The 23694-nt window shown below is 37.3% G+C and overlaps 1 protein-coding gene across 1 annotated transcript in view; it reads right to left on the bottom strand.

The window, feature by feature from the left end:
* Nucleotides 1-23664, bottom strand: part of PVRL3 (poliovirus receptor-related 3) — a 119516-nt gene extending 95852 nt beyond the window's left edge. The window contains exon 1 of the mRNA XM_011932758.1: nucleotides 23562-23664. Within this exon, the coding sequence (XP_011788148.1) occupies nucleotides 23562-23664 (103 nt within the window). The remainder of the gene's footprint in view (nucleotides 1-23561) is intronic.
* Between the last annotated feature and the right edge of the window lie 30 nt (nucleotides 23665-23694).

The raw sequence follows: 23694 nt of genomic DNA, 5'->3' as shown, positions 1-23694 counted from the left end.
TGTTTTAAAGGAAGCACCTCTAAACAATTACATATGGCTTACCGTTCAGTAATACACGTACTTCTAAGATTTAAGAATGAGACTTAAAACTGTAGATGAGTAACAGAATGGAATTAAAAAAGCAAGAACTTTGGAGTTGGACTAACCCAGATTCAAGAACAGTGTGACTCTGGGTCCTTGAGCTGTTTTATTACCTATAAAATAGGACTATTATCACCTAATTAACAAGGTCTCAGTAAAATTTAAAAGGAAGTACTCAAACATGGAAATAGGTACTAAGCACTAACGGAAGAAGCACTAGAATTGTTTGAGCTCCAGTTAAAACTAAAGCCTGATTCGGTAGTGGCACTAATCTACAAGGCTATATGATTTCTGCCCTGCTCCCCCAACCCCAGCAACACTAGCAGCTAAGAGGTAAGCACAGAGAATGTATAGAGCCAGAGTGATCCACAGTTAGATTTTGCAAGGCTGGTGTGACTGCAAATTTTTGTTTGAGACACTTAGACACTCCAAGACAACTGAACGTTAAGAAAAGAGAGTGCTAATATAGGCAAAATACAGGATGCATAGCACATATTAAGTGTTCAAATATTTATTGAGTTTCACTGACGGAATATAAAGTATTAATACTATGTTCTACAACACAGAAGATGGTACAGCTACAACTTCCAAGAACTGATAATCTAGAAAATAAGACATACAAGGCAATCAACATTATGGCTACAGCGACCACGTAATTTGTTAACCAAGCCAAAATATTGTTTAGAGAAACATTATTAATAATTTTACCACAATAGTTGTAAACCTAGATATTCCAAGGCAAATAGGGGCATATTATCCTTGCCTCCTAGATAAGAGTACAAACTTAAAAAGATACTTAGGAAAAGGAATGAGAGAAGTGTGTAGAGTAAGAAAAGCTACATCTAGAAAGTAATATTTTCTTTCAGCTACAACTAAACTAGTGACTCTAATTTTGTCTGGGTAAGCTGTAGGAGATCAGTAGTATTTATGCTGGATGTTAGGTGAGGTGGGATTTTCCAGGCAGGGTAAAGGCACTAAAGGAAAAACAAAAGCAAAGAGACTCACAGAAACAGAAAAATACAAGGAAAGTTTATGAAACTCAGAAAAATCCAAGTATCAGTAACAAAATGACAGGAGATAAGGTCAGAAAGGCAAGTTCTTAATTAAGTATGTTTGCTCATCCATTTTTTTTTAAACTAACATTTATTTAACAACCTACCTGAATGGGCCAGACATTTATGCTGAGGAAGGACAAAGGAGATGAAGCATGCTCCTTACCTTGGGGAGCTTAAAGTGTAATCAGGAGGAGAAACAGAATATTGGTGGTTGAAAATGCAGGAAGTCAAAAAATTAGCAAGAGTAAATAGGAAAACTGGTCTAACAGTTCTACTGTACTGGAAAAAAAGAGAGCACAGATGCAGAAAGAGTAATTAGGTGAAATGAACCTGTTATTTTATTTGGAAAAAGGAGTCTCTGAAGATGCAATTAAGTTAAAGATCTCAGGATGAGATGACAGTGGATTATCCAGGTAGATCCCAAATCCAATGACATGTGTCCTTACAGAAAATACACAGGGTGAAGTCAGAGAGATGAGAAGGCCAGGAAAAGACTGGAGTTATGCAGCCACAAGCCAAAGAATGTCTGTAGCCACCAAAACTGAAAGAAGCACAGAACAAAATCTCCCTTAGAGCCTCTGGAAGGAACACAGTTTGATTTTGAAATAGTATGCATAGCACAAATTACGGACTTCTGCACTCCAGAACTGTGTGAGAATATATTTAAGTCACTAGTTTATGATAATGTGTTACAGAAGCCCTAGGAAACTAATATATGAGAAACTACTGCACTAAATTTGGCATAGTACCCACAACAACAGTAGTGATAACATGAACAAAAACAGGGAAGATGTTCAGACTTGCACTCTGCTCAAAGGTCCTAGAATCAGTGTTAGTTTAGATGTATTTTTTTCTTCTCTGTTCCAAATCCAGATAACTTTACAGATTAAAACCAAAGAAAAGGACAATTATAAACCCAATAGGTTTCACCTTCCTCATCTAGAAAAGGAAGAATCTAGACTAGAAAAGTGGTTTTCAAATTGATCTCCATGTTCAATTCTACTAATGTAACTCAAGGAAGAGGTGGGGGAAAGTACTACAAAAGAGAATTTCAAAGCACAAGGCTTACAGCTTCTATCAGAGCAGCTTCACTTTTATACATGTAAAATTTTTATATATGTCTATTAGTCCATTTTCATGCTGCTGATAAAGATATAACTGAGACTGGACAATTTACAAAAGGAAGAGGTTTAATGGAGAACTCACAGTTCCATTGGGCTGGAGAAGCCTCACAATCAGAGAGGAAGGCAAGGAGTAAAGTCACATACTTACATGGATGGCAGCAAGGATAGAGAGCTTGTGCAAGGAATCTCCCCTTTTTAAAACCATCAGATCTTGTGAGACTTATTCACTATCATGAGAACAGCACAGGAAAGACCTGCCCCCATGATTCAATTACCTCCCACCAGGTCCCTCCCACAACATGTAGGAAATTCAAGATGAGATTTGGGTGGGGACACAGCCAAACCGTATCATTCAATGTCTGGCCCCTCCCAATCTCATGTCTTCCCATTTCAAAACCAATTATGCCTTCCCAACAGTCCCCCAAATCCTTAACTCATTTCAGCATTAACTCAAAAGTCCACAGTCCAAAGTCTCATTTGAGACAAGGCAAATCCCTTCTGCCTATGAGCCTGTAAAATCAAAAGCAAGTTAAGTTAGTTACTTCCTAGATACAATGGAGGTACAGTTAATGGATAAATACAGTCATTCCAAATGAGATACTGGCCAAAACAAAGGGGCTACAGGCCCAATTCAAGTCCAAAATCCAGTAGGGCAGGCAAATCTTTTTAAAGCTCCAAAATGATCTCCTTTGACTATGTGTCTCACATTCAGGTCACGCTGACACAAGAGATGTGTTCCCATGGTCTTGGGAAGCTCCGCCCCTGTGGCTTTACAGGGTACAGCCTCCCTCGTGGCTTTCACGGGCTGGCATTGATTGAATGTCTGCAGTTTTTCCAAGCGAACAGTGCAAGCTGTCGGTGGATCTACAGTTCTGGGGTCTGGAGGACAGTGGCCCTCTTCTCACAGCCCCACTAGGTGGCATCCCAGTATGGACTCTGTGGGGGAGATCCAACCCCACATTTCCCTTCTGCACTGTCCTAACAGAGATTCTCCATGAGGAACCCAACCCAGCAACAAACATTTGCCTGGGCATCCAGGCCTTTCCATACATCTTCTGAAATCTAGGTGGAGGTTCCTAAACCTGAATTCTTGATTTCTGTGCACCCGCAGGCGCAACAACACGTGGAAGCTGCCAAAGCTTGGGGCTTCCACCCTCTGAAGCAACAGTCTCAGCTGTACCTTGGCCACTTTTAGTCATGGCTGGAGCGGCTGGGACACAGGATAGTAGGTCCTAGACTGCTTACAGCAGAGGGACCCTGGGCCCAGCCCATGAAACCATTTTTCTTCCTAAACCTCCAGGCCTGTGATGGGAGGGAGGGGCTGCTGTAGAGGTCTCTGACATGGCCTGGAGACATTTTCCCCATTGTCTTGATGATTAACATTTGGCTCATCATTACTTAAGCAAATGTCTGCAGCCAGCTTGAATTTCTCCTCAGAAAATGGGATTTTCTTGTCTATCATATTGTCAAGCTGCAAATTTTCCAAACTTGCATGGTCTGTTTTCCTTTAAAATTAAATGCCTTTAATAGCACCCAAGTCACCTCTCGAATGCTTTGCTGCCTAGAAATTTCTTCCACCAGATACTCTAAATCAACTCTCTCAACCTCAAAGTTCCACAAATCTCTAGGGTAGGAGCAAAATGCTGCCAGAATCTTTGCAGAAACGTGACAAGAGTCACCTTTGCTCCAGTTTCCAACAGGTTCCTCATCTCCATCTGAGACCACCTCAGCTTGGATTTTACTGTCCATATCATTATCAGCATTTTGGGCAAAACTATTCAACAAGTCTCTAGGAAGTTTCAAACTTTTCCACATTTTCCTGTCTTCTTCTGAGCCCTCCAAACTGTTCCAACCTCTGCCTGGTACCCAGTTCCAAAGTCACTTCCACATTTTCAGGTATCTTTTCAGTAATGCCCCACTCTACTGACACCAACTTACTGTATTAGTTTGTTTTCACGGTGCTGATAAAGACATACCCGAGACTGAGCAATTTACAAAGTAAAGAGGCTTAATGGAGAACTCACAGTTTCAGGTGGCCTGGGAAGCCTCACAAATCACAGTGGAAGGCAACAAGGAGCAAGTCACATCTTACGTGGATGGCTACAGGCATAGAGAGCTTGTGCAGAGAAACTCTGTTGTAAAACCATCAGATCTCATGAGACTTACTCACTACCACAAGGAGATCACAGGAAAGACCTGCCCCCATGATTCAATTACCTCCCATTGGGTCCCTCTCACAACACATGGGAATTCAAGATGAGATTCGGGTGAGGACACCACTAAACCATATCAGTATGTAAAACTGTTGAAAAAAGTAAGGGTAAGGGAACAGGAAGGAGGCTGAACATAACCAGATTAGATGTCTGGAGTCTTTTTCTGCACTATTTGGCAACTTGTTCTTTCATCTGCCTTCTGAACAGAAGCTGATCAAATGTAGACCCCAGAAATGTATACTATAATACTATAATCCAACCACACTCTTTTCTTCCACCATAATTTCCATTAAGTACCTCAACAGCAAATATTCATTAGCCTTCGAATCTCTTTAAGTTCTTGAATATATAACTCAATATAACACGAAATCTTTTTTGAAAAGCAACTTTAGGTTCCTTTTTTTCATCGACTCCAAGATGAAGATTTCACCCCCAATGTCTCTAAATTAGAGACATAGGTGGTCTATGTATATGCAAACTTGTTTATTATTCATAGTGGCATGACTGATAGTATGTAACACTTACAACTTATGACTTTTAAGTCAATGAGAACCCTATGTTCCACTAATTTCTTCTGGTATGATGAGGACAGCACCAGAATGAAAACTTACAGAATGGCTATTAGAGCTTTGTAAGAAAAATCTCAGTGACTATTGTCTTTTGTGTACTAATGAGTTAACATAGCAAGCATGATGGCTATCCTTGAAAAAAAAAGCCTTCCTGCAAAATTAGCCCTTAACTGGCATTGGTGAACTTAGATTTGGGGAGGGGTTCTACTATTAACTGATGATAGTTCACTCTTTGTTCAAATATGGTTTATGCTGAATAACTACTTTCCTTCTAGGAGTCTGGAATATGGGTATATGTTAGGCAGGGAGTACTCTCATTATCAGCCCCAAATGAAAACTCTGTTCACTGGGTCACTAGTCTCTAAAGAGCTTCTGTGGTTGGTAACATTTCATAAATGTCACAACTTGTTCCTGAGGGAACTGAATCCATCTTGTGTGACTCTGGAAAAGGACTGTGGAATCTTGTTCCTGGTTTTTCCAAGACTTTGCCTCTGGCCCCACTGCTGATTGTGCTTGGTATCTTTTATATGTCATAAATCATAGCCTTGCTTATGACTCTTCTGAGTCCTGTAAGGCCCCAGAGAATTACTGAATCTGAGGGTAGTCTTGGTGATCTTTTAACGTACATTTTATGAAAGACAGCATCAAATAACTCCTCATAGCACTGAGGAAAAAGCACAGAAAGGAAAAAGCAATACAAAAAAGTAAGACTCCGAATATTAAAAATAGGAGTACCTTAAATATTATCCACTTAAATTTCCATTTTCATGTATGCACACATATTATGATGATTTTTAAAACTATGCCTATGGGTGAAATATTGACAAGTATAAAAGTATAGTAAATATGAAATAAGTCAATACACACAAAATAAAAATTACAAGTGATATAAAATTATTGTCATAGTTTTTTGTTTTGTCTTTTCCTTCCTTGTATGAAATAAAAGTATAGTAAAGATAAAATAAGTCAAAATATGTAAAATAAAAATTGTAAGTGATACAAAAGTATTGTCAGTTTGTTTTTGTTGTCTTTTCCTTTCCTTAATAAAATCATATCTTTTAATCAATGACAATTTATATCCAATGAAATAAAGTAATTGTCACATTTTGATATTCTAAAGCAGTAGATCAGCATCTACAGAATAAGTGTTTCACATAAGTGACAAGTCAATGCAAGTTATGACACACTAAAAACAGACTAAGAGAGGTTTTAAAACAATTGTTTACATTGTTTTTACATTCCATCCACTATCCAAATATTTAAATGTTTTAGTTACATGAATTAATATGTATAACTCTCAAAGTTTCTAAAAAGGCAATAATATAAACATTTTTTCATTTCATTTGGTTTAAGAGATACATAAGGCCAGGCATGGTGGTTCATGCCTGTAATCCCAGCACTTTTGGAGGCTGAGGCAGGCGGATCACCTGAGGTTAGAAGGTCGAGGCCAGCCTGGCTAACACGGTGAAACCCCGTTTCTAATTTAAAAAAATTATCCGGGCGTGGTGGCACGTGCCTGTAATCCTAGTTACTTAGGAGGCTGGGGTAAGAGAACCGCTTGAACCTGGAAGGCGGAGGTTGCAGTGAGCTGAGATCACGCCATTGCACTTCAGCTTAAGTAACATTGCGCAACAAGAGCAAAACTCCGTCTCAAAAAAAAAAAAATCAAAAAACCACACACATAATACTTAGCTTCTAATCTTGTGCATGAACACCTTTAAAATACATTCACACTATGGAAATGTGTACATTATCAATGTATTGCCTCTCAGCTCCAAATGCATCCTTCTGTATATGCTCTGTGATAAAATGGAATTCTTTTAAGTATTTCTCCTTTAATGTAAACAGTGTGGCATTGTCTTGGGAGAGGGGACTGAAAAGATATTTCAGGAGGAAGAGTCTATTAGAACTAATACAACAGTTCATCAGGGTTGAAGAATACAAGATTAATACACAAAATTCAACTGCATTTCTAAAGACTAGGAATAAACAATCCAAAAATGAAATTAAGAAAGTAATGCCACTGACAATACCAACAAAAGTAAATATGAAAAAATTCAACAATGTAAAGCTTACACTGAAAATTATGAAACTATGTTAAAAGAAATTAAAGAAAGCCTAAATAAATGTAAACTTATCCCATGTTCATGTATCAACAGACTTAATACTGTTAAAATGGCAACAGTCTCCAAACTAATCTACAGATTCAACATATTCTCTTATCCAAATCCTACCTGGCACAATTGCTGAAATTAACAAATTAAACCTGAAATTTATATGGAAACTAAAGAGTCTAGTAATAACCAAACAAACTTGAAAAAATAAAATTGGAGGACGAACACTGCCCAATTTCAAGACTCTCTTCAAAACTACAGTGATTAAAACTGTATGACTGAAACTAATCAAAACTATGTGACACTAGAATAAGATATATGAATCAACAGAACAGTACTGAGTCCAGAAATAAACCATCACATTTATCATCAATTTATTTTTGAAGAGTACCAAGTCAATTCAATGGAGGAAAGAATCTTTTCAACAAATGTTCCTGCAACAACTAGATATCCATATTAAAAAATGATGTTAGACTCTTTCCTTCCACCATATACAAAATTTATATCAAAATGGATCATAGAGCTGAATATAAGAGGTAAAACTAAAAAATTCACCATCAATCTGACTAGTACTATAATTACTAAAATATTAAATCTGTAATTAAAAATCCTTCCCTTAAAAAGAAAACTACATGCTCAGATGAATTCTGCAAAACAAAGAAAAAAATTATCAATCTTAAACTCTTACACAAGACAAAAAAAAAAGATGAACACTTCCCAACTTTTTAATGAGTCCAGCATAGCCCTGACACCAAAAGAAGGCAAAAGCATTTTAAGAAAGAAAAATTTGAGGCCAATGCAATTCATTAACATAGGTGGAAAGAAAATAAAACAGCAAATAGAATCCAGTGATATAATAAAGGATATATTCATCAAAAACAAACTGAGATTACTCCAGAAACACAATAATGGTTTAATATTTTTATAAATGTAATTCACCATCAGTAGAGCTGTATAGGAGAAGCATGATGGGCCCATAGGTGGTAATTTACCATATTATTTTAAAAATGGGGAAAAAATCATATCCTCAACTTAACATTTGATAAAATTAAGTACCCAGTCACGATAAAAATTCTTGGAAAAAATGGGAACAGAAAGAAACTCCCTGCTTTAGTCCATTTTGTGTTGCAATAAAGGAATACCTGAGACTGGGTAATTTATAAAGAAAAAAGGTTTATTTGGCTCACAATTCTGATACCTGAAAAAGTTTAGGACCGGGTATCTGATGAGAGCCTTAGGACACTTTTATTCATGCAGAAGGCAAAGGACAGATGGTGTGTGCAGAGATCACATGGCAAGACGGGAAGCAACAAAGTTAGAGAGGAGGTGCCAGACTCTTTTTAACAACCAGCTCTTGCAGGAATTAATAAGAGTGAGAACTCACTCATTTCCCTCTACCACCCGAGGGAGAGCATTACTCTATTCATCAGGGGATCTGCCCTGCAACAAAAACACCTTCCAACAGACCCCCACCTCCAACCCTGAGGATCAAATTTCAACATGAGGCTTGGCAGAGTCAAATATCCAAAACTATAGTACCTCCCTAACCTGAGAAAAAGGCTTCTTCTGCCAGGCACAGTGGCTCACACCTGTAATCCCAACACTATGGGAGGCTGAGGGAGGTGGACTGCTCGAGGTCAGGAGTTCAAGACAAGCCTGCCCAACACGGTGAAACACCGTCTCTACTAAAAATACAAAAATTTGCCGGGCGTGATGGCGGGCGCCTGTAATCCCAGCTGCTCAGGAGACTGAGGCAGGAGAATCACTTGAATCCGGGAGTCGGAAGTTGCAGTGAGCTGGGATAGTGACATTGCACTCCAGCCTGGGCAACAGAAGACGACTCTGTCTCAAAAAAAAAAAATTAAAATAAATTTTAAAAAGGCTATTTTTTTTTAAATTTTATTTATTATTTTTTGAGACAGAGTCTGGCTCTGCTGCTCAGGCTGGAGTACAGTGGCACAATTTCCGCTCACTGCAACCTCCACCTCCTGGGCTTAAGTGATTATCCTGCCTCAGTGTCCCAGGTAGCTGGGATTACAGGTGTGTGCCACCACACTAGGCTAATTTTTGTATTTTTAGTAGAGATGGGATTTCGCCATGTTGGCCAGGCTGGTCTTGAACTCCTGACCTCCAGTGATCCACGTGCCTTGGTCTCCCAAAGTGCTGGGATTACAGGCGTGAGCCACAGCACCTGGCCTGGTGTCTTCTGTTTTTTTAAAACACTACAAAAAAAAATACGTAATTTTGAAATGCTGAACACTTTTACCTCTGAGATTACACATGCAACAATGCTTGTAGTCACCACTTTAACATCATACTGGAGGTCCTAGTCACTGTAATAGTCACTGCAATAAGGCAAAGGAAAAGAAAAACAATACAATCATTGAAGAGAAACAGGGCTTCATCATTGTAGATGGCATGCTTATATAGACGGAAAATCCAAAAGATTCCACAAAGTATTAGAAATAAGTGAAATTAAGCAAGGTCTCTTTACATAAGGTCACAGTACCAAAATGTATTGCATTTTACATGGCCACAACAGTGAGAAAACATTTTATAAATATTATTTATAACATCAAAAAGCCAAATAACTTGAAATAAATCTATAATTAAAATCAGATTAAGTTTAATCTACAATTTGTAGTTATATAAGACTTCTACACACAGAACAAACCAGAAAGTTTCATTTAAGGAAAACCTCAATAAATAGAGAGAGAAACTAGGTTCATGGATTGGAAGACTCAGCATTAGAAAGATGCCAAATCTAGCCCCACATTAATCCATATAAATTTAATGAACTCCCACTAAATATCCTGCAGGCTTTTTATGAAGATTAATAAACTGCCACTAAATTTTATGTGGAAAGGAAAAAGGAACAAGACCAAGTACAATAAACCTGAATAGGTGAGCTTACTCCACCCAATATGAGGATCTATTATAAAGCTATAATGAGACATTATGATACTTATACAAAGATAGAAAAATGGACCACTGGAACAGAGTCCAAAAAAACCCCAGGCATATATGGCTACTTGATTTATTATAAAACCAGCATTGTACAGCAGAGAGTCTTTTCCATAAATGGTGATGGCTGATTAGTAAATGGGGGAAAAATATGAACCCTATCTTATATAATCACAAAAATAAACTTTAGATGTACTACAGTAAAGGAGTAAAGGTAAATAAAGATTCTAGCAGAAAAAAAATTCATGATGGTGTGCTAGAGAAAGATGTCGTAAACAAAAACACAACAAATTAATTGTAAAGAAAAAGACTGGTTTTGACTACACAGATAGATATGAAGGAACTGCTTTTTATTAACAGAAACCATTCATAGAGTAAAATGGTCAGAGTAGAAAATATTTGCAACACATATGATTAACAAAGGGTTCATATTTAGCATATATAAACAATTCCTAGGAACCCATAAAAAGATGAAAGACAACGTAACTGAGTAAAAAGGATAACGAATGAACAGGCACTTCACAAAAGAGGATATTCAAATGGCCCATAATCTTAAATCTCAATCATAAGGGAATTACAAATTAAAATCATCATCACCATTACATGCTAACCAGAATGGTTAAAAGAAAAATACTGATTTTACAAAGGACTGGTGAGGATGTAGAGCAACTGAAACTCTCAAACACTACTGGTGGGAGTGTGAATTGTCATAAGCACTATCTGTCTGAAAACTCCAAAATCACTGATTTTCCTCCATTTCTTATACCCTAAAATCATTAAGAAGTATTATTTTACCTTTTAATTATCTCGTTTCTAAACCTTTCCCTTCCTTTCTACCATTACAACCCTAATTCAGGCCTCAATAATATCTGTATTTCTTAAATCCTACCTTCCTTATATCACCCCTCTGTTCTCAAACTTTCAGACACCCTATCACATCATATTCAAAAAGCACTCGGTCTGACTCTATTCTACTTCTTTCCATACGTAAATCCAACTGGTTCCCAGAACACATTTTGTTCTTTATCGGTTAGTCTTTCACAGTACCTAGAACAGTCTCTGGTAGACCTAGTGCTCAACTAAATATTAACAGCCATTAACATAAACTTACTACTGCCTCCACACCATCTTTCACGTTTCACAAGTTCATGTTATGCCAATTCATGCCTTCAACACTGACTCATTTCATTCATTCTTAGTCGATGTCTTATTCCATTTTTCACCACAGGTTCTATCCTAAGTCCCAACATCACTCCACACTCATTCTAAAAGTTTATCACTTAAATCACTAAAGAACAAAACCTTTTTGTAACTTCCCTCTCACACCTAGAAGTGTCTCAACATCTTCACCTATCATTTTCTCTTCCTTATCTAGTAGAAAGTGTCTTCCATTTCTAATACCAGCCTCTCTCATCTATTTTTTTAATGTTTCCACTTATCTCTTTTCCTTGACCTTGCCATATCAATGAGCTTCTCCTGCTTCTCTCCCAAAGACACAGAAGTCTCATCATATAAATTTTTTTAAAAAGTTTTTCAACTTTCTATAGTGGACACTTCCGGACAATATATTTTCTTGGGCTATGGCAACAACATCCAGTTTCTATGAGCAATAATGCCAGTGTCAGAAATAAGGCTATAATATCCACCATCCAGGAGAGAGCAGGTAATAAACTGACAAACTGACAAACTGACCCTCAATATAGTATCTTAGCTATGGTTCTGGATATAGTTCTAGATGCCTACCTTCTTTCAGTTCTTGATTTCCATACCTGAAGCATCCAATATCTTTCAAAAAACTGTCTTTTAACCATGGGATAAGTTTCTGATGTTTGTGAATAAAACCTTGACTGATGTCTTGGCTTGGGCTGCTGTAACAAAATACCATAGACTAGCTGGCTTATACTCTTTCTTACAGCTCTGGGTCATAAAAGTCTGAGACAAGGGTGCCAGCATTATCAGGTTCCTGGTGACGGCCCTCTTCCTGGCATGCAGATGCCTGCTTTTCTGCTATATCCTTGTATGATGGAGAGAAACAGCTCTAGTGTGTTCCTCTTCTTATAAGGACACTAATCAAATCATGAGGCTCTACCCTCCTGACCTCATCTAAACCTAATTACTTCCCAAAGGCCCTATGCCCCCTAATACCATCATATTGAAGGTTGGGAGCTCAACATATGGATTTGCGGGAAAAGGGGAACACAAACTTTCAGTCCATAACAACTGACATAGTCTTTTTCCCTCACAAATTACTTTTTTCTCTTTCCTTTCTTTCCCAAGAGTTGTCCCTACTCTACTTCTTCACTATCCTGTCATTTCTTAATCCTTTAAGACAGGGGTCTCCAACCCCTGTACGAGTCAGTGGACTGTCAGGAATTGGACTGCACAGCAGCAAGTGACTGGTGGGCAAGCAAGTGAAGCTTCATGTGTATTTACTAGTCACTCCCCATCTCTTATCTGTATTTACAACTGCTCCCCATTGCTTGTATTACTGCCTGAGCTCTGCCTCTTATCAGATCAGCAGCAGCATTAGATTCTCATAGGAACACGAACCCTGCTGAGAACTGCACATGTGAGGTATCTAGGTTGTGCACTCCTTACAAGAATCTAATGCCTGATGATCTGTCACTATCTCCCATCACCCCCAGACAGGACTGTCTAGTTGCAGGAAAACAAGCTCTGGGCTCCCACTGATTCTATATTACAGTGAGCTGTATAATTATTTCACTATATATTACAATGTAATAATAATAAACTACACAATAAATGTAATGCACTTCAATTATCCCAAAACCATCCACTTCCCCTAACCCCAGTCCATGGGAAAATTGGCTTCCGAAAAACCAGTCCCTGGTGCCAAAAAAGTTGGGGACCTCTGCTTTAAGATGACATTTTTCTCCTAACCACTTTTACTAAAATTACTAAGAGTCATGAATGCCCTCACCTCTACTAAATGTATTCATTTATTTATCAACTAAGATTTTTCCTTGTATTTTTCTCCTCTCTCCCTCTGATAGCTTATCCAATCAAAATACCTCCATCTAAAAAAAATTTCTGGCCCCATCCACTATTCCCTTCCCTCTTTCCACTTTTCTTTCTTCTCTCCTTCTCTCTCTTCTGCCTGTGTTCCCTTCTCTCTCTGAAACAGCTTATCCAATGCAAATACCTCAATCCTGATAATTGCCAGTTTCACAATCTACCTCCTACCCCTCGTGCCTCACCCTCCTATCCCCACCTCTCACAAATTTCCAGCTACAGCTCAAAACTGCACCACAAATGCATGCGAAACCTTACTGGATTGACTAATCAATCATCTCATCATCCTTTCCTAGTTATTCCTAGTTATTCCAAGTTGGTTCATATCTAACTCCTTCCTCACCCACAATGATATCCAAACACCGTATCATCTACTTGTCAGATCCAAGCCTCCCTTCAAATCCCTTTGCAAAACTGCCATTTATCTCTGTAATCCTCTCTTTTCATGGAACATCACAATGGTTGTCACCTTCACTTGTCTGTCATAGCTCCAATATATCCTTTACATTTCTGCCAGAGCTATACAATCTATCAAGTCATGGATGGACTCAACAGTTACCTGCCTTCAAAAGCTCCTCGTCTTGTCATAGCTCCAATATATCCTTTACATTTCTGCCAGAGCTATACAATCTACCAAGTCATGGATGGACTCAACAGTTACCTGCCTTCAAAAGCTCCTCAGTGGTTACCACAGTCTAACCTCCTCAGCAAAGTATTTACAAATCCATGACTTCCCTCCATAAAGTTCATGCTTGAGTTACATGAGAACACTAATTCCTTCTAGAGCTCTCATCTCAGTGGTCTTTTTAACTTGGAACACCCTCTTTTTCATTGACCTTCCCTCACAAATGGAAATCTAAGCTATTCCTTCAAGATTCAGCTGGAAAATTAACTCCTCTAAGTCTTCTTCCATCCCTAAATTGGTCCTCTTTCTATAATCTGACAATATGTTGTTTAAATTTCTAACATAAGACAAGTCATTTTTGTTCACTGTATTGTTTGTTGTATTTACATAGCACTTTATTGCAATTTAATTTCATAGCAATTCTGTGAAGAAAATATTATTGAGCCAATTTAACAGGGGAGGAAACAGGCAGAGAACTGGGTTTAATACACACACACAAACACACACACATATACACAGAGAAAGACATCTTTCATTCCAATGTCCTGACAATTAAGTTTTACATTTCTTAAGGGCAAAGATTCCAAGGAGCCTAGCAGAGTCCTTTCTAGGTAACAGATGCTTTGTAGGGTTGTGGGGTTGTTTTGTTTTTTGGTTTTTTTGGTGAGACAGAGTCTTGCCCTACTGTCCAGGATGGAATACAGAGAGGCAAAATCTTAGCTCACTAGAGCCTCCACCTTTCGGGCTCAAGCAATCCTCCCACCTTATCCTCCTGAGTAGCTGCTACTACAGGTGGCCTCCACCATGCCTGGTTATTTATTTATTTATTTATTTATTTATTTGGTAGAGATGAGGTCTCACTATGTTGCCCAGGCTGGTCTCAAAGAATTGGGTTCAAACGATCCTCCTGCCTCAGCCTCTAAGGGATTACAGGCGTGAGCCACAGCATCCAGCCTGCTTTGTGTTTTAAATATGTTTGAAACCACCCTGTTTTTCTGTCTGAACTCTTGAAGACATACCTCAAAAGTCTCATTTTTAACTCTTCCAGTCCTTACTAATATTTCTGTAAACTATATCATATTACTTGGCATGTTGTTACAAATGTCATTTTATATACAAGCATTTTATATATAAGCCATTAATCGTACTCATGAGTTCATAAGCTTTAGACGGCCAACATGCCTCATTCCACAGTGGTATCCTTTATACTCCCTAGCACATGGTTGTTGCTCAGTAGTCCCCAATTTATCCCTTGCTCAAATCTCTAAGTCCTTTTTTTTTTTGCATGACAGATATAGATCATAAACTTTGATCTGTGACTAAACTTTACTTCTACTGTAATAGTAAAAATTACTTAACCCATTCCTGAAATATAAAGTTCATACATAGGTCAGGGAAGTATTGTAAGTATCTGATGGGAGAAAAATCTAGAGTGACTATTTTAGATGACTGTAGAGGGCAGCAAAGCAACAGTAGTATCCTCAAAGAAAACCATGTATTTTTCTTAGGGAACTTGAAATTTGTTTTTATATTTAAAGAGATGCTAACAGGATTAAAGCTTTTGAAGGAAAAGGGACTTTTGGGGATGCCAAACACAAATTTCATCAGCTCTACTTACATATTTAAACATTTTTACTGTTAACTATAAATATAATGAAAATATATCAATGTCCAGATCCTTTTACATGAAAAACAAGCTTGATAAACAATGTACACTTTCAAAATAGTCACCATAATTGCTGAGTACTTTAAGAATCTAAAAGTTGAAAATCTTTTTTCATTGAAAACTGCCAACATAATCTATTTCTTAATTTTATTTTCTTAAATACAGAAAAGAATGTCAATCTAGATAGTCTCATTTCCTGCTAATTAGTATTACTAATTCTAAACTTGATATGCCTTTTTGTTATTCAAAATCAGTCAACTGTAGGGTCTATACCAGTTTAAAAGACAAAAATTATAAATCCTTTGGCACTGTACTAGTATACAACAATCAACAATGCAACACCTTGAAAAAGAATAGACATTCCCTTACTGTTATTTCAATATTGAAGCTCACTCTGCTTTTAATATGAACTAGGCAGAAAAACTGCATCAAGATAATCATATACTTACAACCTCAAAATTGTTTACAGGAATGGGGAAACTACTATAAAAGCTGACATTAAATACAACTGCATTATTTGCATGTTTCTCAAAGATTGTGTTGGCAGTAATTTTTTACTTCCTTTAAATTTAACAAGCAGAAATGCAGCGTTTTAGAGTGACTGCTGTAGTCATTAACATAAGCAGGCTTATGATTTAGCGAGAAATGCTGCTATCATGTTTTAGCCCTGTGCCCTTAAAGAGAAGTATAGAACTGTTAGCTTTATGCCTTCTTCCATTTGACTCTCTTCCAAAAAATTAAAGGAATGGAGAAGCACTTTTTTATTTTGCATTTAAAATAAAGTAGGTAGGGTATCTCTAGGCAGGTTTTAAAAACTAGGCAGTTTATTGTTAGACTCAGTATTAAATTAAATGTATAACCATGAATGATTATCTCTAAATCAAATTAGGAGGGAGTTTGAGTCTATAATGAAAAGACATTTAAACATTTTTACTATTAACTACAAATATAATGAAAATATATCAATGCCCAGATCCTTTTACATGAAAAACAAGCTTGATAAACAATGCACTGTTTCGCTGGGCGTGGTGGCTCACGTCTGTAATCCCAGCACTTTGGGAGGCCAAGGCGAGCAGGTCACGAGGTCAGGAGATCGAGACCGTCCTGGCTAACATGGTGAAACCCTATCTCTACTAAAAATACAAAAAATCAGCCGGCTGTGCTGGCAGGCACCTGTAGTCCCAGTTACTTGGGAGGCTGACACAGGAGAATCGCTTGAACCCGGGAGGCAGAGCTTGCAGTGAGCGGAGACCGCGCTACTGCACTCCAGCCTGGGCGACAGAGTAAGACTCTGTCTAAAAAAAAAAAAAAAAGGCACAATTTCAAAATAGCCACCATAATTGCTGAGTACTTTAAGAATCTAGCTACAACTAAATTAGAAATGTTATTGATAATCTCCAAAAACTAGGGCCTAAGATTTTCAGTAACAGCAAACGTATCTATCATGAATAATTCACATAATTACTATATTAAATGGATTTTACTACAGTTTACCAATACTAGCATTTCATTAATATTTTTTTCTTCTGAATTGAAGCAACAGAAGAGTCAAGCACACTCCTGACATTCTATATAATGTTCTCAGACACTTAGTTGGAGTCCTAGTCCTGCATAGTTTTATATTAGCATACTTCCATTACAAAATAGACTATCTTAAATTTACCCACTTCATTCATAAAACTCAATTCCAGAGTCAGATGTGTCATACATAAAGTACAATACAACTCACAGAAGCTGCTAAGCTAAACAGGTAAATAATATACAGCTGATTTTGAAATAACAAAGCAGAAGATTACTATTCTCCTAGAAAGTCAATTCTGCAAACATCTCAAATTCAAAATGGGTGAGGCAATGGGAAATAGAACTGAAGAGAGGAAAAATAATTGTTTTAAAAGGAAAAATCAGTGGAGAACTATCTCAAATAATATCTTTAAGTCTATCAACCTTTTCTAATTATCAAGAGTACAAATCTCTTTAAGAATACATTCCTATAGTGTGTTCTGCATAACACAGCTTCTGTAACATAATATATATTACACCCAAGAATTTGTTTAATTAGTTTGTTAAATGGGATATTTTACTGAAGAATTTCTTAGACCATTAATAAACTAACTCACATTTTAACTTTCCATGAGGGGGTATATCATTAGCTTACCCTATTCCCAAAAGTATTAAACCATGGTACTTCTTCCAAAAACCTACCTTCTTAGACTAGGGTTTCACAGTAACACTTTAACAAAGACTGTTCTAAACCTGAAAGCATGAAAAAATGAAAACAGAATTGCATTCTCATTGTATGCAAGAAGTGATGATGGGAGGCCTTCCTGGAGAAAGTCAATCCTAAACCAAGACCTTCAGAATTTGATTAGGTAGGAAGGAAGAACAACATCATTCTAGGCCTTATGGGTAAAGACCACAAAAGGGCATAATCCACTTTAGAGACAATTAAAGCTCTGGACTTGAACTATCCAAACTGGTAGCCACCAGGAATATCACACTTGACTACGAAGTGCATTAAATGTGGCTAGTCCAAACTGAAATGATCTGTAAGTATAATATATCTACTGGATTTCAAAAAATTACTATGAAAGAAAATGTAAAATATCTCAGTTTTTAATAACAATTGCACGTTGAAATTATATTTTGGTTACACCGTGTCAAATAAAATAAGATTAATTTTACCTATTTCTTCTTTTTTTAAATGTGGCATCAAGAAAACTTGAAATTACATGGCTTGCATTATATTTCTATTAAAACATGCTGGTTTGGACTAACCTTGATTTCGCCATGAAGCTCTTGAAATAAATACGAGTGCCTATTACATGCCAAGCACATGGGAATACAAACAGTGAACAAAACAGTGAAGCACATTTCTTTCAGAAGATTGATAATATTTGGTCAAATCATAAATGAAAATGCTATAATAAATAGCACTTGTCGAGAGAAGAATTATCTGATGTTGTCTTTCAAAATACAAATGTCCCAATCCTTGGACTCCAAACCTCACCCGTCTTAACAAAAACTGTTGATCTAGTAAGTCCATAGTGGGGCCTGGCCACCTTGCTTTGAAAAAGATTCCCTAGTAACTATGATTTTAACTCACACATCCTATCTTTGCAGGCTCGAGGTATTTGAGAATAGCGATTTACAGGCCCACTCCCTTTTTCTGTTATTTTATTTCTTATGATGAAACCTAGGCTGAGAGCCTAAAGGGCCTCTATTCGGTGCAACAGCCAACCTATTTAAAGTAAGAACAAGTTTGATCTTTTTTTTGTTTTTATCATTAAAGTTGAAACCAAAGTCTTTTACACATGGCTCACATTCCAGTTTATGAATATCTACTCACAATGCAACAGGTCTTCCCTACTCATCTTATTTAGCAGAAGGAATGGGGGGCAGTCAATAGTCTTGCAAGAAAAACAATCTCCTGGATGCTATACTAAAGAAAACAGGTAAAATTCACAATATAAGTATATGATATCCTTTCTAAAACAACTATAGTACCTGCAATACGGCTATATCTAGACTCATAGGAAGCAGCCCTCATTAAAATTTGTAATTGGTAAGTTACATTATAGTTAGTAACTGTTTTAGGAAAAAACCTTGAAGCTACCCTTAACAAAGTTTCATAACAGATTTTTTTTTTTTTTTTTTGAGACGGAGTCTCGCTCTGTCACCCAGGCTGAAGTACAATGGCACCGTCAGAGTTCACTCCAGCCTCTTCCCCCTGGGGTTCAAGCGATTTGCCTGCCTCAGCCTCCTGAGCAGCTGGGATTACAGGGTCCTGCCCCCATGCCCGGCTAATTTTTGTATTTTTAGTAAAGACAGGGTTTCACCATGTTGGCCAGGCTGGTCTCAAACTCCTGACCTAAAGTAATCTGTCCTAAAGTAATCAGCCTCCTAAAGTGCTGGGATTATAAGCGTGAGCGACAGCGCCCAACCTCACAACAGATGTTAAATCAGTAATTAAACTATATCAGAGTTTATTCTGATAAATAAAAATCATAAATTTTATAAAATTCAGTAAAGTACATAGATTCAACAATTTAAAGACCATTTTAGACAAAAATATATGAAGTAATCAAACATATGACAGATTAATGGTGCTCAGATTTTTGGGATCTGTGTGTATGGTACACAAAACTGTCTTTAAAGTTTCATTATTGACTTAAGGGTTATTTGATTTTAACCTACATTTACATATTAATAGTAATTATTAACTGTCTCATCTTTGCAAACCATGTAGTGTTTGTCAATTTTTATGAAGATTTTAAGATTACAGAATATGTTATAGCAATGTATTATTTACTCACTAATTTTTAATGGTAAAGTTACATAATGTCAAAATGCTCTCTTTTAACAATGATTGTCATAAAAAGCTTCCCTCCAATAATTTTCAAGTAATTAACAGTAACCCATAAGTTTTATCCCTTAACTATACACATACAAAACATACATGGGAATTGCCAAATTACTAAATTGTAAATAGATGTAAGTATAAGTGACATAAACAAGGTAAAATATATTAATACACACAATTGCCCAGCTTTTCCAATTCTTATTTCTGATGTAGATAGCTGCAAGAAAGATTGATTTGATCTTTTCTGCTTGCTTCTAAATTTGTGTTACTTTCCAAAAATATCTGTTTAGGATGCAGAAAGACTCATACAGGCAATATGTACTACAGAACCCAACTGATATCATCATTAACTTAAAGCAGAAGCAAATTTTGAGTCCCTTCTCCCAACTCCTATCTTCAGTATAATCACTAACATTCTAAGTGACCTTATGGAACTGCCAAATCTTAATATGCACTGGACATCATTAAGGGAATAGTCAACTAGGTTCCATACAATTATATAATTGAATTAATTTGACTATATTCTAATATTCTGAACACTCATCATCTGTATATTTATATAAATTTAACAAATATTTGAAGATCACTGGGCTAAGACTCAATATAAAAATGTTAAGTACAAATACAGCAAGTCAATTTGAAAACTCAATTATTCAGTACATTGGTGTAGAATTTAAGAATCACTAATATCAGCCTGGTTAGTTTATGCTGTGCAATATAATAAATGCTAACATTTGAGTGTTACTATATTTCATGCACTCTCCTAAGTGTTTTATTCTATTCTGTCATTTAATCCTCACAAGATCTCTATCAGCAAGGTAGTAATGTTATGTCTTTTTAAAACAAGAGAAACTTCAAGTTTCCAAGGTTAAATAACTTGTCAATGATTTACAGCTAGAAAGAGAGAGGAAGGGAAGGACAGGGAGGGAAGGAAGAAGACATCTCAATCTTTTAAAAGATGATTTTTTTAAAGTACTTTTTTTTTTTCATTGAACATTCATAAGTGTTTACCTAATGGGTTAGCTGTCCCGTTTCCGGGCAAATCAAAATACCTCATAAACACCAAACTGTTCTATAATCATGCTTCCTTTAGGTCGATCACAAAGTTATAAGCATCTTGAAGCCAGGACTCTGTCTTATGCGTGTGTTATGTTCCCAAGCCTATCAAGTAGTCAAAGTGCTGTTAAAAGTTCCACATTACATCAGATCTTCTTTTCTGTGCTCTTTTAAACATCCATCTTAACATGAAACCTTGCTGAAAATGGAAAGAGGCGTAGAATCCCAGAGCCAAATGAGACCTTACAAAGGTCAGTCTACCTTGTTATTGATCATGACCATACCCATGCTAATATTCTCTGTCTCAAAAAAAATGTGAGAAGTGAAAGTGAGATAAATCTGATCATCTATGAATTGATTATTGCCATCAGAAAGAAACTTAGCATTTCGTAATTAAATGACGTTTATCAAGTCAGATGATGATGTAAGCCCAGCACCCTTGACACTTATATTTCTTAGGCTTAAAAACAAAACAAAACAAAAAAAAAACCTGGCAATTTGACAACCTGTAAAATTCTCATTTTAAAAGTTCAGTTCTCCAAATAAGATAATGCACACCCCCAAAACAAACGGCCAGCAAGTCTGATATAAACATTTTTATAGGCTTCAGAATATCAGATCCACCAGTTTTGATGGATATTTTTAACAGTTACATTAACACGATAAAGTTAAGGCCACGCTACATATCAAACATATCAAAATATCAAAAAAAAAAATAGCAGCAAAAAGAAAAATCTGTATGTGATAAAACAAAGCATTCTCATCAACAGATCATCAGCTATAGTCATCTTTTTCAAGCTTAAAACTCTTTTCAACTCTAAAACTAGCTCCACGCAAATATTAATTACATGCCAAACCTTGAAAGTAGTACTATGAATGTCACTGTAACTAACAGGAGTTAAATCAACAACTTGTTAGACTTAACAGCTTACTGGAAGAAAATTTTGCTTCCACACCACTAAGCTTCCATAAGTCACAACAACTGTGCCCTATTCAAAGACTGAATTCCAAAATAAAGGTTGATGGAAAAAACTCATCATAAGGGTTCACAAATTAGGGTGTTATAACACTATAAGCCAAAAAAGGAAGCTGTTTTAAATGAGTAGCACACAGGAATACAAAACTAGTGTCTACGTCTACAACAAGAAGAGTTGACTCTAAACACTACACTCTAAACACTACACCTGCTTTAAAACACGGTCCATTTGCCTACACTGCTTAAGTTTTAACATTAGGCTCTGAATTAAAATATCAAGTCCTTCCAATGCTACATTATTGAGGAAATTTTTAAAAAGTGTTTTCTTCTTCCATGGGAAAACCAATGTGTTCTTTCAAAAAGTAATCAACAATTCATTTTCACAACCACTAAGAAATTATCATGTAAATAATTCCTGTATGAGCTATGCATACTACCTGGCTTCGGTCTTCCACAGAGCTTTGCCTAACTAGATCTGCCTCTGTAGAGGTATATTCTCTCAGTCCTTAACGTAAACGAAGTCAGGATAGTAAACTCGTAAGGTCCCTTCCAACTATCCTGTCACTCAACTGTAAGCAACATCCCCAGTTCTCCTTCATGGAACAGAACAGCACACAAATTCAATCTAGACTCTAGCATCAATTTAAAAAGGTATACAGCATTAAGAACTTTGTCTTGGAATCAAGTATCTGGGGAGTCGGCATACAGAAACAGCGTACAATTAATAACATTCCATTTATCATACTATACTCTGTGTAAATCAGATTTCATTACAGTGCTGGAAACGTGGTGGTAAACTGGAAGTGGAAATTCTCAGCCTAGACGAGACACTCAATCCCATCATGCAAACTTCGCTTCCCTCATAAGCAACTACCCTGACTCACCTACCGTGTAATAGGATTCTCCTCCTCCTAAATCACACTATCCAAGAAATTTGCACACATCTCTTTTAACAAATACTAGTAAAACTTCAGTTTACCGTTTCACGAAATACTGAAAACCAATCTTTGAGCAAGTTTAAGCTCTGCCCCTCTACTTTTCTTACCAAGAGCCCTCAAATAATGTCTCGCAGTGTTCTGATACTCCTCTCTCACCAAAGGCTGGTGTCCTTATTTTCCCAAATCACTGCCTTCCATTAATTACCACTTAAGTCCATTTCTCTTGCATGAAAGGCAGACTTTTTTTTTTTTTAGCACGATCCTTAATTAGTAGGCTTCTGGTCTGGCATACCCGGGAACAAAACTCACAGAGACTAACTCCCAAATATGACGGGAAAACAGGAACACAAGAGGGAAAGGATGGGAAACAGGCGCGTGACTGTTTTGGTTAGAACAGCCGGGGCACATAGTCCATGAAATTAGGTATTTAACACGTAAATCTTGTTCCTGGGGGCTGGTAAAATAAGCACGGGCAGTGTGAGAGACGTCCCACAAGCTGGAAGGCAGGGACGAGGCTCAAACTAGAGAGATCCAGAAGCTGCCAGGGCAGAGCCGGCGCGGGGTGGGGGGGTGGGGAGGGACGCGCACAAGACCGAAAAAAACTGGCAGTAGGAGATTCGGCTGGGTGGGCTAAAATGGTGCCTTCTCCAGGGTGGAAGGCCATGAGAAGTGGACCCGGAGGCTTCATTCCGTCGGGCTCTGGTCCCTAGTGTTTCTGGCCTCACAGCTCAAGTTTCGCCGGGAAAAAAAGAAAGCGGCAAACGTGCATCCCGGCACCTTAACCCACGAGTCTGCGCTCTCGGCTTCCTAGGAAACGAGCGAGGAAGTAACGGTCCCCGGAGCAAACCCGGAGTTCGGCACACGAAGCACCATCGCCAACCCTCGGCCATCCGCACGGCGACCCGCGCGGCCGCGGGGGA

This window comes from Colobus angolensis, unplaced genomic scaffold (genome assembly GCF_000951035.1).
Source record: "Colobus angolensis palliatus isolate OR3802 unplaced genomic scaffold, Cang.pa_1.0 Scaffold98, whole genome shotgun sequence".
NCBI lineage: Eukaryota > Metazoa > Chordata > Mammalia > Primates > Cercopithecidae > Colobus > Colobus angolensis.
The sequence above is the reverse complement of the archived record's forward strand: the minus strand, read 5'-3'. Positions and strand labels throughout refer to the sequence as shown.